The sequence below is a fragment of the Oratosquilla oratoria genome, chromosome 44 (assembly GCF_046742065.1).
Source record: "Oratosquilla oratoria isolate Oo_2021 chromosome 44, ASM4674206v1, whole genome shotgun sequence".
In the NCBI taxonomy this organism is placed as follows: domain Eukaryota; kingdom Metazoa; phylum Arthropoda; class Malacostraca; order Stomatopoda; family Squillidae; genus Oratosquilla; species Oratosquilla oratoria.
Window position 1 is genome coordinate 14,839,945 of NC_134820.1, and position 15,893 is coordinate 14,855,837.

Here is a 15,893-nt window from a genome sequence, read left to right on the forward strand (position 1 = left end):
TAGATGGGGCCACGTGTAGGTTTTAGGAGAATGGCTGAAGCAGACAATACTTTGGGGATAGTATCAGTAAATTCAAGTTGCAATGATACACCCACACACACACCCACACACACACACACCCACACATCCACACACACACACACACACACACACACACACACACACACACACACACACACACACACACACACACACACACATATATATATATATATATATGTATATATATATATATATATACAGTATATGTATATACATACACACGTATGTATATATATATATATATATATATACATATATATATATATATATATATATGTGTGTGTGTGTGTGTGTGTGTGTGTGTGTGTGTGTGTGTGTGTGTGTGTGTGTGTGTGTGTGTGTGTGTGTGTGTGTGTGTGTGTGTGTGTGTGTATTCCAGTACAATTAGACACCTTTTATTTATAAAACTGTTACTCTTTAAGTTCACTCAGACGTTCTCCATAGGGTTTAATTCCTAAACGAAGGATCATTTTAGCGATTCTTCGTTGTACCCTTTCTAATTTACCTGTGTCTTTTATGGTGATGTTCGAGATGAAGCCTTACAAGAGAATGATATAGAGTAATTATTACTTTTTCAGTCTTATGTTCAAATGTTCTTACAATAAACCCTACAATTTGTTGGACAATTTTTTCAGCTTTTGTACTCTGGAGGGTCGGTTTTAGACCTATAGATATTATGACACCTAGGAAAAATAATTACAGTTGTCTTTTTTGCCTATATGCAAAACTTTATATATATCAACGTTAAATTTCATTTGCCATTTAGTGCTCCACTCAACTAAGCGATCTAAGACTGTAGCTGATCCCTATCCGCTATATTACTGATTTTAATGGCAATTTTTGTGCCGTCCGCAAATTTGTATATTTTGCATACCAGACCACTATCCATATAATTTACATAAACAAAATAGAGAACTGGATCGAACATAGATCCCTGGGGAACACCGCTCACTACATACCACCAGTTGAACGGATTTATGTTGATTACAACCCGTTGTTTTCTCTGTTAGTCAATCTTTGACCCGATTATGAATCTTACCTATGATGCCATGTGAGTGAAAACAGAGGAATAATTGTACCTCATTTGACAGCAAACACAAACCCGTAAACCTAGATAACATATCAATTAAAATTGCTGACGGATACTTGCCTAACAAGTTTGATAACAAAATTAGGTCCTTCTTGCAAAGCTGGAAAATTTCCTCTTCCGTGTATCGCCCTATCCCATGGTACTTTGCTCTTTTCCTGGTAACTCGAGCCATATAGGCGGGGAAACTTTTGGAAAGAGCTGTGGGGAAGTTTTGTGACTTCATCAAGGTCTTGCTGTTGTCGTAACAGTAACGCCACATCATGATGCACCTGTAATCCGGAAAAGATTGAAAAAATGACAAATCTCCAGATTAATATTTTTCAAAATGTCAGCTGTTATCGTGTGTGTGTGTGTGTGTGTGTGTGTGTGTGTGTGTGTGTGTGTGTGTGTGTGTGTGTGTGTGTGTGTGTGTGTGTGTGTGTGTGTGTGTGTTTTATAAAAATTGGAGAAGGCAAAATGTACAGGTATTTGCAGTAGGTTTCGTAACATATATACCATGATATGGAGCATAAATCAGTGCAAGGAAAAAAGCCGCTGGTGCGCTTGATGAGTATGTATTCATGACAGGAGGGAAATCTCAAATTATCATATCAAAGACGAAGATAATAAAACACTGAAATAACTTTTATCGGATCGAACTGTGGAAACAAATGTGAAAACCAAGTATCGTAGCTTGCCCATTAAAAATATATAAGTAATATATGTCATTGAATGAATAAGGTAATATTAGTTACACAATACTTAATGATTATATAAATCTTATATTATGATGATGTTTACTGGTATGATACTTCTTAGGTGCATAAAGGTAGCAATTTTCTAACCATGACATGTGGTCCTCAGCCATTATCCGGGCAACCTCCAGGTGGTTCTTTCTCCTTTCGTTGATCTTTTCATCCGTTTGGACTTTGAAGTGTTTCTTCAGTCTTTCAATTGTCTTTTCTGAGTCAGAAATTTCTTCGTTGCCCAAGCAGATCCATGGGCACTTCTCTTTGCGATCAAGTGCACTGTGAACTTCAACCTGTCAAGGATACAAAGACACTTTCAAGATTCCATGACAAATACTCACAAGACAAATGCTCACAAGACATATGCTCCTAGGACAAATACTCACAAGACAAATGTTCACACCTTTAGTTGAAAAAGAGACAAATGCTCACACTATTACGTTTTTAGATATATTTCATATATCTATTCCTGTTATTATTTGCAATGGAACAGTTATTTGAGCAGTTCACTATAAGGTATGTGTTGAGTACCTTGCCCAGTTCCTCTATCTGGTAATAAAAAAAAGGCTATATATAAGGATTTCATTCAGAAAATTCTGACCGTGGAGATCATCAAGTGAAACAGAGGTGGTTACAAGCTCTGCCTGGATGGCTACATGTATGTATGTCAAGAAGAGGAGCTACAAGAACTGGATCAGATGGCAATGCACACAGCAGAGATCAGCTTGCTGCAAAGGAAGTCTTAACACTGATGACAACTATGTAAATCCAAGATCGTACATCAATCACAACCATGCAGCTGGCAAGCTAAGAACTACAATGAAGACACAAGCAAAGCAGTCAAGTAGTCGTCCAAACCAACTTCTGACTCAACCTCTGCTACAAGCAACCGGGGAGATCCGTGCCAACATTGGTAATCTCCAAAATTTTAAGAGAGATTTTCAACGACAACGGTTTGGATGCCTTCCAAGGGACCTTGCATCACTTCGGGATCTAGTAATCACAGAGTACCGGACACAAACTGGTGGAGCGACTCCAAGGCCCTTCCTCATCCATGACTCAGGTCTAGAAGAACGGCAACGCAGTGTGGCAACTGCGACATCTTGCACAAGCTGACACCAGGCACATGGGTGGAAATTACTCCATCAGTCCAAGAATCTTTGAACAACTATACGTCATACGAGCTCCTCTTGGGGATACTACAGTCTCCTGCGTTTATACCTTCCTCCCTGGAAAGAGTGCTTAGGTTTACCAAGAACTGTTGCGGGTTGTGGTCAACAAAATGGAAGAAATGTCCATCTTTCCTGACCCCGGGGTCGTAGTAATCGACATTGAGCTGGCAGCCATTCAGTCAGTATCAGTGTTAGGACCTCATGTCACCACCACCCAAGGATGCTTCTACCACCTCACCCAAAGTACCTGGAGAAAACTTCAAAACTTGAGCAAGACCGAGCTGTACCGCACAGATGAGGATGTAAAGCACTTCTGCGGAATGCTAGATGGCTTGGCCATTACACCACCCAGACCAGGTCCAGGAAGGCATGCAGTACCTCAAGAACAGAATACCCGAAGGCCTGGAGGACCTAGTTTACTATTTTGGTGCTACATACGTTACTGGTACCTTCCGCCAAGTCCAGCCACCACGAGTCCATCAGGATGCTCCACTACCTCCTCTACGTGTGTGGCACATTCCACCCCGCTTCGACATTCCTGTCTGGAACGTTTATCAGGCCACACTTGAAGGACAAGCACGAAGAAACAATAGCTATGAAGGATGGAACACATAATTTTCATCATTAGTAGATCATCATTATCCTTCATTCTGGACATCAGTTGAAGCTTTTCGCAAGGACTACGCACTGATATCGATCCAAATGTTACAGCATACTAGAAAACAATTAACAAGGAAACGTCAACGCAGAGCCCACAAAAAAAAATCAAAAAAATCAAAAGAGATTTCAGACTCTTTGCAGTGACTTGACTGAAGGTCGCAGAACACTAGAAGAGTCCCTCATTGCTGTAGGACACTGCATCCGTCTGGAATAAAGACTGATAATCCAAGTGGATCCATATGATAATACTGTGATACTGTGAAAAGCTGCAAGTATTGTGAAATAAATAAAGATTTGTTGAACAAACAGTTGTTATCTAAGATTTATATGTATATTATTCACAATAAAAACAAAGAATAATTTGTAAAAAATGAATTTGTGAGCATTTGTCGCTTTTTCAACTAAGGGTGTGAGTAATTGTGAGTATTTGTCCTGTGAGCATCTCTTGTGAGCATTTGTCGTCTTTCTAGTTTCATCTCCCGTCCCTCCCTTCCTCCCGCTCCTTCTCATCACTCTCTCGTACTAAATGTCCCCATAAAAGCATCATTATCTGCACAAACTACGATACCATCCTTCCGGCAATCAAAATCTAACGTTTCCCTAACAATTCTCATAAAAACTTCGAAACTAGACTAAATAACAATGGAAATTACCAAAAGTTGTGCAATATCTGAATAATTATATTAGATTCATGGATACACCATGGTGTCTTATTAGATTTCCTGGTTCATAAATAACATGAATGAAACTTGCTTAATATTAGTCAGAAAGGTATGGCAACCTTGTTCAAAACCAATATTTTCTTGTCTATTTAATAGATACGAGTATAATATTTGCAATCAGCATAGACGTGTTGTATGCAGTACCAGTGTAATGTCACTTTATCTAGCAACTATATTTCTTACGTACACACACACATACATACATACATACGTACATACATATATACATACATACACATATACATACATACATATATTCATACATATACATACAGATTTACATACATATGTAAATATACCACCAGATCCTTTCCCATTATAAGGGGATGACCAGCCACACATTCACCCATCCTTCACACATCTATTTCCTTCCCATTTTAGCTCCTTGTGGATGAGGGAGTTCCCGACCCACTGTCCCAGGCAGAAGCAATGCAGCAAGACAAAGCTCCTTCACAACAGGGCCGACAGCCGAAGGTGTCGGCCCCCACCGTTCCATAAATGGTGACCCTCCCCTCCCCCCCCCACCACACACACACACACCTAATACATTCAAGTATTCACAAAGCAGACAGGAAGAAATCCCTTAGGGCAGCGTTAATTTATCATCCATTCACCACTCCCCAATCACTCCTATCTCTTCCCCTATCACTCCCCTGTTCGACAGACATTCCCCTTTTACACAATGTCCTCTTCACCCCATCTATCCATCCTATTCTCGGTCTTCCCTTCAACTTCACCCCAGATAGAGTGAACCTCTGCCTTCCACACTCTTTTTTTATTCACGTTCTTCACTTATTCTTTCCGTGTGTCCAAACCATCCCAGTATTCAGTGACCAGTCCTATCTGCCAGCTCTCTTTCCACCTTTGCTCTCCACCCTACTCCCTAATTTCTTCTCGTAACCTTCACAATATTTATTAAACACTTAATCTTAGCACAGTTAGGCTCCTCCTTTCTGCCTCCCATAAAATGCCGTGTGCACAATTACCCTTTTGTACAGTCTTTTCTAAGTTCATCCTCATCATTCTCGTGGGGGTGTAGGTAAATCATAGAGTAAGGGAAAAAAATATATTTTGGGGGAAATGAAAGGTGACTTGAGAAATTTCCTATGCAGCTGCAGGAAATTCCCAGATTATTCTATCTTCAAAAATGTTGGTGTTATCTCCCCCAAATTCTTGTAATTTTTCTTTCATATACAATCACAAATCAAGCAATGTAGTCTTTTTCTTACTATATTTCATCGTGTTTAAACAAAATTTGTATAAATAACGTTGTTACATGGCATTCCGTAATTCTTTGGGTGTTCAATATTCCCTTGAAATTTAAATGAACTTTAGCAGCTTGATGGTTCTTTATTTTAGCTATGTTTCATTCTTTTACCACACTCTCATGCGTTTCACCCTAATTAACCTTTTCAATTGATTAGCACTTTCTATCAGTCCTTCACAGTAGTCTATACATTCGTTAGCACCTTCCTTTCAATAAAGATAATTTTGTCATTATCATCACCCAATTTACTGGAACTATGACCTAATCTACCATTTTTAAGGAATACTTAGCTTGCTTTTTTATCCAGAAAACTCCTCTGTCTATTCAATCAATCAGTTTAGAGTCTAAGCCCGGGGAAGCGTCGGTTTATCCCAGCGCCGACGCCAATCCTCAAGGTATCTGTTTGTTTATTATTTAACTATACCTATGCATTTATTTATGTATTTTATTTATTATTTATATTATTATAGTTTTTTTATTTATTCATTTATTATTATTATTTTGATTTTTTTCGCATCCGACCTAGATATGGACCAAAAGGTCTCCTGTCGGTATGCTCCGTCTTTGTAATCCTTTGTAATCCCCCTATGCGGTTACCTCTCCCATTCCAAAAAGCTTTAGGCAGGATCGGTCCGTTTGTTCCAGTTATGAGTTCTGTGGCCTTCCATTTTCTTCCCCAACCGAGTGTTATTTTTTTGTGATGAGATCATCCTTTTATTAGGAAGCGGTTCACGTGTCCATATAACCGGACTTGAGGTTCACGAATTTTGCTGGAAATGGACGGACCTAGACGGAGCAGTCTAGTTTGATAAATAGTCATTCCAACAGTACCTTTTGTCCTCTGAATGTACTTGGTACCAAAGGCATCGAGACGCTTTTTCATATCAGTATACAATGCCCACGTCTTACAGCCGTAGAGGACAGGAAGTGTATATAACGTGAAGGTTTGGATCTTAGTTCTCCAGTATAAATATGGACAACGCCATATACTCTGGGTAGGCGAATCCATAACGCCATGGGCAATGCTAATTCTTCGAAGGTTTTCCTGAAATGATCCACCACTGTTATGCGCTACACTACCAAAATTAGGGGCCCGCTGTGGCTCGGTCGGTAACGCGCGCGTCTGGTAACTGCGTGGTGATTTCGGCGTCTGTTCGAATCCTGGTCAAGGCGTAGAGGTTAGAAAAGGCATCCACTCTGACTAATGGCCCCCGACCGCTGCTCATCTCGGACCTGAGATGACTTGGACATTACAATGTGATACATCAGCTTCCTCCGAGTATGGTCACTGCAGTGGCATACCGTGGACACTTGTCTACTGCCTTCATGTATGGATTGTTCCGGACCACCTGAAAAGTTGAGGTCCGAGAAGGTACCAAGCCCCGTAAACCACAGAAAAAAATACACCAAACTATGTGGAGTTTTCTAACACATTAATATCTTCGCCACATACATGGACGGACTAAATTGTATCCCACAGTATGCTCTCATACGCTTGGACCTTTGCCTTGGTCCAGGAGACCTGGAGTTCCAGCGGTCTCGCTTCTCTGTGCAGTGACATGGGGGCTGCAACTAGGACCTCCAATAACTCAACGAGAAATACAGCATCACGGGCAAAGACAAGGTCGATGACCTTAATGATGCCTATGGATACTCCGCAATGGCACTGATCGACAACACTGTCCAAAACCCAACCTATCTACATGATAAAATGTGTTGGTGCGAGGACGCACCACTACCTCACTTCTGAATTAACAAGAAAGAATGATTTTCAGCCCCAGAGTATAAGGCAGACGCCAGTTCAGTAATCCTTGCATGAATCTCACGGACACGCAGAAGATACCAGAAAATAATGCGATGTACTGAGTCAAATACCTTCTTGAAATCTACATAGGCTGCAAATAACTCCTGTTGAAAATTACGTCAGTGCTCCACAATAACACGATATACTAGGATCCGTTCAGCTGTTGACCTCCTGGACGTGAAACTTGAGCAAATGTGAAAATTCCCATGCCAGCAACTGATGGCGAGCACCTTGCCCAGCACAATAAACAATAAGACACCGCAGTAATTGTTGCAGTCCTGCCGATACCTTTTCCCTTCCGAATAGGGAAGACCAGTCCTATTTTCAGCCAGAGGGAATGATACCAGAGTATGCAACCCTCGGATTATGATCTCACTGCCAGCAATTAGCAACTCCGCGATGATTCCGCAGATCCCTGCAGCCTTCCCACTCTTTAATTTATAGTCTCATTAATCCCACACAGAGAGGGCGGATTTTAATTATTGGTGGATCACCAAGTGCCATCGGTATGCCAGGTAGGGGAAGCTGACCGCTCAGAGGGTCAATCACGTACATCTACTCAAAGTACTCGCACCAATGAGATTTACTCCCCTCCACGACGGACACTAGTTGTTCATCGGATGTTTGGACAGTGCTCACATGAGTCACAAATTTAGGGCGAACCTACTTCAGGGTTCACTAAGTAGATCCTTAGACCATTCACATTGAAATGACCCTCAATATCCTCAACATTTTTTTTCGACATTCCTCTGTTTATCCATTCTCATATCCGCCGTTTCAGAGTCTGTACTTGTCCAGGTTATGACCACAAGTCTATGATCAGCCCTATAGATCTCAATAATCTGGTAAACCCTGCAGTTCTGTAAGACCTTGTAACGGATATGTGCTCGATCTCCTTTGCCACACCTCCAGCACTGCTATACAGTCAATTGAAACCAAGAACAAGCAATCCTTCAACCTTCTGAACTTTGCAAAATTCAGGAGAGAACTATTAGCGCCCCTGGTTCCTGACAAATCCTGAGACCCTATAATATGTGGGTTAATTATTCCAGTCTAAATATTTATCATCTTTTTTTGACGCTACATCCGTCCCAATGATGAATGTTTGAAATTATGTACAGTTCTTATCGAGGGGGTGTTACGCAGATAAATAAAATGGCCTGGCGACACTCATAGTGAAAGGAAATTTTCCACCCGGTCTTTAAGGTGTTAATCCAGATGGCCCAATTCACCAACGAGAAAGCGAGAATAACAGCAAAAATAAATAAATAAATAAATAACTTGGCGGCAACCATATTAATATGAAAATTGACATTCGGTAAGGATGGGATTAAAGATTTATATCTGCCATATAATTGGTAATATGTTCATTCGATCAGCATTAAGAGGTAAGCATAAACTTCGAGTGGTTAAAACTCATCAGACATAGAAATGTTCCTTAAAGGAAATATTTGCTTAATAAGAAAACGCGCATTAAGAATCTACTCAGACCTCGACCAATTCTTTAGTTTAAAACTAATTCAGAAAAAAAGGAGACGGGTGACAGAAAGCAGAGGACTAGTTGCATCTAGTTCCACTCAAACAATAAAATGAGACAATGTTTACATTTAAAAAAGTAATCACCACTACACACCTAATCATTTCAGCTCCGAATAACTCTGAAGTTTATAAAAATCCAGTGACTCACCACATAGTCAATGTGCGCCAGGCGAAGGAATGTTTCAATTTTGAGAGCGAAGGGACTCAGGTTAAGGCAATACTTGCCTCGGCAGTACTGGTGTAGAACAACCTCCGCCCCCAGGTTGGACAGGTTATTCCTGTAGAAGTAAATCACATGATGAGCAATGGCTACAGGATAGCTTAGTAATCAATAAATTAGGTCAGTGTGTTTTATTTTTCATTTTCGTTTATCTATTTATCCATTCATTTGTCTTTTACGTGACCCAATTTCATTTTAAGCACTCTCTTTACGACCCTATTGAAAGGATGCTTTACCTTTCATACGCCAGTATGATCTTTTTTACCAATACATGCATACATACAAACATAAACACACACACACATACACACACACACACACACACACACACACACACACACACACACACACACACACACACACACACACACACACACACACACACACACAACACGTGATCCAAAGACCAAGATGAATATATATATATATATATATATATATATATATATATATATATATATATATATATATATATATATATATATATATATATATATATATATATACATGTATATATATATACATCAATGAAGTTGAGATTATGACCTTGGATACACGTATGTTAATGTTAAAACCCATAAGCCAGACAACCCTTTACATCCTATCTTTAGCCCGATTGCCATCCCCGCGCATTCCTTGACCAAAAGACTCGTCACTCTTCTGACACCATACGTTCCAGACAGTTACAGCGTGGCTAGTAGATAATGGATACTATAAACAAGTGGTATAATCAACGAAATAATGCCTTACGGATCATCCGACCAGACAACATAATAAATTTATATAACAAGTCCCAGATGTCAACTTCGTAAAAGAACGAAGAACGCGTTATCAAGGACATCGTCAAAAGAAACGTCAAACCTACTAACGAGAGCGATAGGTTAATTCTGGTAATTTTCTACAAAAAATAAGAGGTTTAGTAACCTGGTCATGACACCACCCACGAACGCCTTCTCCTTCAGCGTAGTCATGCCTCATATGTTGTATATTGGCATGACGACAACAAAGGTATCGAGAAGGCTTACTCTTCATTACAAAGACTACTTCCATTATTGCCACGGAAAAATACCACAGATGACTTGCGATTCTCGAAGTGCTGCATACCCTGACATGAATAAACAGCTTCAAGATCTTCAAGTTCTCCCTGCTTCCAAAGTCATTATCACACATTTTCATGTTGGTTATATCTACTCTTCCACACCACAGCGCATAGACCAATTGTCCACCCCACGACGTGAATGAGCATTTGTCCTTAGTGAGGGGTTTTATCCTTTCGTTTGACTTCTCCTATGGGCGTGCTTATTCTCTATTATTTGTTTGTGACCTTTCCTTAGCTCATTTTATCTAACACTTATCTGTATGTATGTATGTATGTATGTATGTATGTATGTACATATATACATACATATATATATATATATATATTGGTGAAGCGTGGCAGGAGATTCTCTCTGAGACATATTCTGTTAAAAACGACAGCAAAAGAATTATTGATTAGTTTTTTCCGTGAGCTCTCAAGCTTGCGAAAAGTAGATTTTTGGTAGGGGGAAAGGGAGTAAATCAGATTTCCTATGAATTTTGGAAATCTGATTTACTCCCTTTCCCCCTACCAAAAATCTACTTTTCGCAAGCTTGAGAGCTCACGGAAAAAACTAATCAATAATTCTTTTGCTGTCGTTTTTAACAGAATATATATATATATATATATATATATATATATGTATATATATATATATATATATATATATATATATATATATAAACATGAAAAGATTTGGAGTCTGGGATCCATATTGGTGAAGAGAATAAAGCACCAGACTCGATCTGAAGGGTTTATCAAGCTCGTCGTTCCGATTCCCGTCCAGGAATCGTCTTCAGGGGTTATGGGTTCATATACAGTGAACTCGTTTTATGTGGCCCGGGATGTAACTGGAAGAGGACCTTGGCGAAGTCCTCGCTCCGTTAATCATGACGAAATGTGTACCATTTAATGTATTAAAAAACAGAAAAATATACCACAAGTGATACAAAACCAATAACCTACAATAAAACTGCAACAAAAAGGGAACATGAAAAACACAAAAAGGTCACGTGATACAAAAACAATAACATACAATAAAAGTCTTGGATGGAGTAGTGTTTCGTTGAGCTTTTGTATAATCTAATACATAGAGTAAAAAACAAAAACCACTCATATTCTGCAGCAATCCCTACTTCTCTCCCGCAATCTCACTGATATGCCTGTCAGGTGACAGATTATCTTTTATCAACACTCCCAAACCTTTCTCCGTTGTCTTTGTAATGGATTCTCTACACAGGAATAGTTCAAGATGTCTTTATTAGTTGTTGAAAGTACTTTGTTCCATAATACGTTCGCCTGTCTGCAACGTTGCCACGCACGATTTGGCCTCTTAACTTGCTTTGATCATAACCACACAATGGTACCCTATAAAAATAATACCAAGGACGAACCCTTGATGTAGGTCAAGAGTCAAAATCACAGTGACGCAAAATGTGACTTTCATTTAAGGCTCCAATACATCAAAAGTTGTGCCCGTTACATCAATCTAACCAACGTTAATGATCATTTCTTCGGATTAATGAAGTATATCTTCTCTTACGTCTCCTAATATTTTAACGTGCCATGTATACTGAAGCTCGTCGACACTTTCGACAACTGTTCCGCTCAGCAGGATATATTTTTGTTTGTGTGCGCGCGCGCTTGTGTATGTCTCTATCGAAGAGCTTACTATTCCGTCCGGGGGCAAGGAATTGATTTTGGCCGCATTTGTAACATTACGGCAAAATGACTAGATCAAACGCGCGCGCGCACACACACACGCACACACATACATACGCATACACGAGCGCGTGCGCGCGCACACACACACACACACACACACACACACACACACACACACACACACACACACACACACACACACACACACACACACACACACACGGGATTTTATAAACAATATAAAACCTGTCTCTTCATATTTTGGTGAATCTGGTCGCGGACTTAATAAACGGATAATTGAACATAAAAATGGGGTAAAAGCCCATAGATCATCTAACTCCATAGTAATGCATGTGGATAAGCATGGTCACCTTCCAAACTGGAACAATGCAACCATATTGAATAAAGGATCATTAAAGAAACTAAGGAAGACAATTGAGGCAGCATACATCAACTCTAGTAACAACATTAACCATAGAGAAGGATTTATATGTCTAGCAAAAGCCACAAGCTTATTAATAATAAAAGAATAAGCAAATAAAATAATAAGCTCTCCGAAGCGTCCCATGAGATGACCCGTCTATGTATAAAATCCCGTTATGTTTGAGTTGTTAGCTTTGTGATCAAGACCCTGCTGGTCGAAACGTTAAAGCGTGAAATTCTCCCATTACTCCTGGTCTGCTTCCTCCACCTTCAGTTATATATACATATATATATATATATATATATATATATATATATATATACATATATATATATATATACATATTTATATATGTATGTATACATAAGCTAATATATTACTTGAAGGAGTATAACACTCGATACAGTGGCAGTACTGTAAAAAGAGTAGAAAGAAAACAGTGATTTTAAAAATGGTGAATAGAAAACAAAGTTCGAGATAAGAGTAATTTGAGGAAAGTGGTCTACTGTCACTAGCAAGCCCTTTCGAGCCACCTCGACTGGCAGCATTATTCCCACATTCATTACTATTACCATTATCAGCCTATCCATATCGTCACCACCTGCGTGGGAAAGATATTTCTTCACATAGCTTTTGGGCCTAAGGAAATATCTTGCATCTTATCAGCGAGTTAATGACTCAAAAAAAATTTTGGTGACTTGCGTAAGTGTAGATTATTTCGAAGGTATGTCGTACCACGATGTTCTGTCCCATTGGTTGTTAGTACTGCGCGATGTAATTTGGGCTAATCACTATCAAATCCTAATCATATGAGAGGTGATCATATCACCCAGACGTTTTGTCGGAGGTTGTGAAGCAGAGCGAGAAATCTGTTGGAAGAACAGCTTCTTGAACGATGTCAGTAGATCGGTTTGTCCACCTTACCTCAAAACGAAAACACTATGTAACTTACACAACATAGATAAAGGAAAACAAAAGGCAACAGTGTTTATAATTCTTATCCTAAACACCTATTCGTATTCTTGTCTACCCACTTACTGGAGACACGACAATGTCGAGATTTTAGGCTACTTTTGTTGCTTCTTACCTCTAATATATACTTAGCAGTTCCTTCTAACTACATGATTTTATGTCGTTCAGAATATACATTACCTTTTGATATACAACCTTGACGGCATAGTGGCAGCGAAATTTGTTCAACTTGTTGCAAGGCTCATTAGAATGCCTTTAAAGTTGAAGCATATTTGACTACTCGTTCTTGGTCGATGCGGAGTCGAGGATACTAAAGATGCACATACACGGAACACATTTTGAGTCACGAAGAATTCAAATGTCCTTGCAGGCAGTAGTAAAAATTCTATTGTCAGGCTGCATATGGGCTCTTCAATTCGTCCTCCTGAAGAAAGAATTTAACCTTTCAACTAGTTATGAAAGTGAGTGGGGTTTGGCGTGCCCCTCGTCAATCGAAAAGTCATCCTTTCTGGACGATGGGCCTGGCACATGAACATAGGATAGGACAGTGTGACAATATATAACCATGTTCAGAGATGACGTCCAGAAAGGGTGGAGATTCGAATGACGTATACAATGTTCACCTACCCCCCTCCCACTTTCCTCACGGAAGTTTGAGTGGCTGATATTATAGAAAAAGAAAAAAAATATATGCACATACTAGTGACTGCTTATTACACTCGCCACAGCACTACACAATGTATACTTCAATTAGTTTAAAATGCGTAAGCACCGAAATCACACATGTGCATACGCTCGTACACACGAATGGGATACACAAAATATGTAGACAGCACACGGAAAACCCTTGAAAGAAATACGTACACACTGGTAAAAGATATTTTCATGGGTACCACAGGGACAACCTGTCGACAAACCTGGTCGACGTGTTGTGAAGAACGGTATTGCGCATGTACATATGACTTCTTGTGAAGCTGCTCGGTATCTCTGCGATATCTTCTTCCACTTATCTCCCGTCACATACCTCCTTGGATATTCCTTGAAAAAAGGGTAGTTCTCTGTGTTGTATCCATGCATACCTGTGTCTGAAACCGACAGATACTTCACAGAATTTCCACTTGCTCTTATTCTCTTTTCAAACCGGCGTGTTCCTGTCATATTTTGTGTGATAAATATTTCTGTTCAAATATCTTATCAGTCGTCTTACCAAAGATCTAAATATATATGTACATATATCTATATCTTATCGTTCTAATACACAACGAACATTATATGCATGGTATCAGTGAATCATCAAAAGTACGAATGTTCGCCTCGGCCTAGTCTGCTACACAATGTCGTCATCACATTAGGAATACTTTAATATTCTACATAATTCTTCATTGTCTCATACAACTAACAATTCCATAGCACTACTTTGCAACTTTGTATTCCACAGTTATCATTTTCATATTATTACTCAATTGTATCAATACCATAGTAGTGTTATAGTAATCACTCATTTTGACCTTGTTACTTTGAATGTCTGTTTCACAGTTCTGTAAATCATTTTGAAATATTACATTTCCTTAAACTTTAATCTGCTAAAATATCACTATTGCCTACCCTTTTATCTTCCACTTCGCTAATTCATCCACTTGATCATGAAATGTAAAATGCAACCTCGCAGTACAACACCAGTGAACGGTAGGTTATTCAGTGCACAACAGAAATGCTCCAGCTTTGTACTCGCCGACAACAGCGGGGAGAGTAGTGGAGAGGAGAGAGGTATTGTCAGACGACAAGTGGAATACAAAGATGCGCCTTTGATGAAACCGCCCGAATAAAAAGAAAGCCTCGCCACGGTCAACTGACTCGGATCGGTCATTTAGGTCATTGTTCTTCGTTCTTTTCGCTTCCCGTTGCATGCACGATGACGTCTTATTTCATTTGAGTAATGTTTCAAGTTGAAAATGAACAGATAAATGATAATTGAAAAATTGAAATTATAATAATAATTGTAGACAGGTAATAAGTCTTTTAATAGACATATTTTGTTGAAGGTGATTATATTTTCTGCATTGATAATTTTCTTGCAGATAGATTCTTTAGATCTCACTAAACGCCGTATTACAGGATCTAATTTCTGTAGAACTTGTGCCCCCAAGAACCATGTTGTAGCACACGGATACCACATTACTCGCGAAGAGCTGGAAAAGAACACGGAAATTCTGGAAATATGCATGGACCTAAGGAAATTAAAAATAACCAAAGCCCTTCACATCAAGGACAGGAACCCAAGTTTGAATATACAGGCACTCGATTTTTTAGCACTACCCAGCATGAGAACACAGGGTAGGCCAGAAGCTAGAGAAGATGTAACATTTAATCGTGGTTTATGAACATCTCCCAATTATTATTTAGTGATCTCCCCCAGTCAGTATTTATCCTATGGTCAAATACCACTCATGGATCACGCCTGTACCACTCCCTGAAGAAGGCTCAGTCGCGCCGAAAACAGGATCGGATAT

At 39.3% G+C, this 15,893-nt stretch overlaps 1 protein-coding gene across 3 annotated transcripts in view; it reads right to left on the reverse strand.

Moving 5' to 3' along the window:
• The window catches only part of LOC143022156 (failed axon connections homolog), a 40,103-nt gene extending 25,097 nt beyond the window's left edge, over positions 1 to 15,006 (reverse strand). The window contains exons 1-5 of one of the 3 annotated variants that reach the window (XM_076180209.1): positions 14,989 to 15,006; positions 13,564 to 13,807; positions 9,173 to 9,302; positions 1,957 to 2,153; positions 1,193 to 1,401 (exon numbers count right to left, since the gene is read on the reverse strand). In XM_076180209.1, coding sequence (XP_076036324.1) covers positions 1,193 to 1,401; positions 1,957 to 2,153; positions 9,173 to 9,302; positions 13,564 to 13,589 — 562 coding nt within the window. In that variant the 5' untranslated portion in view covers positions 13,590 to 13,807; positions 14,989 to 15,006. Of the gene's footprint in view, positions 1 to 1,192; positions 1,402 to 1,956; positions 2,154 to 9,172; positions 9,303 to 13,563; positions 13,808 to 14,247; positions 14,411 to 14,988 lie in introns of those variants that run through there. The other 2 variants (XM_076180208.1, XM_076180207.1) reach the window with 2 other exon arrangements.
• Positions 15,007 to 15,893: the final 887 nt, after the last annotated feature.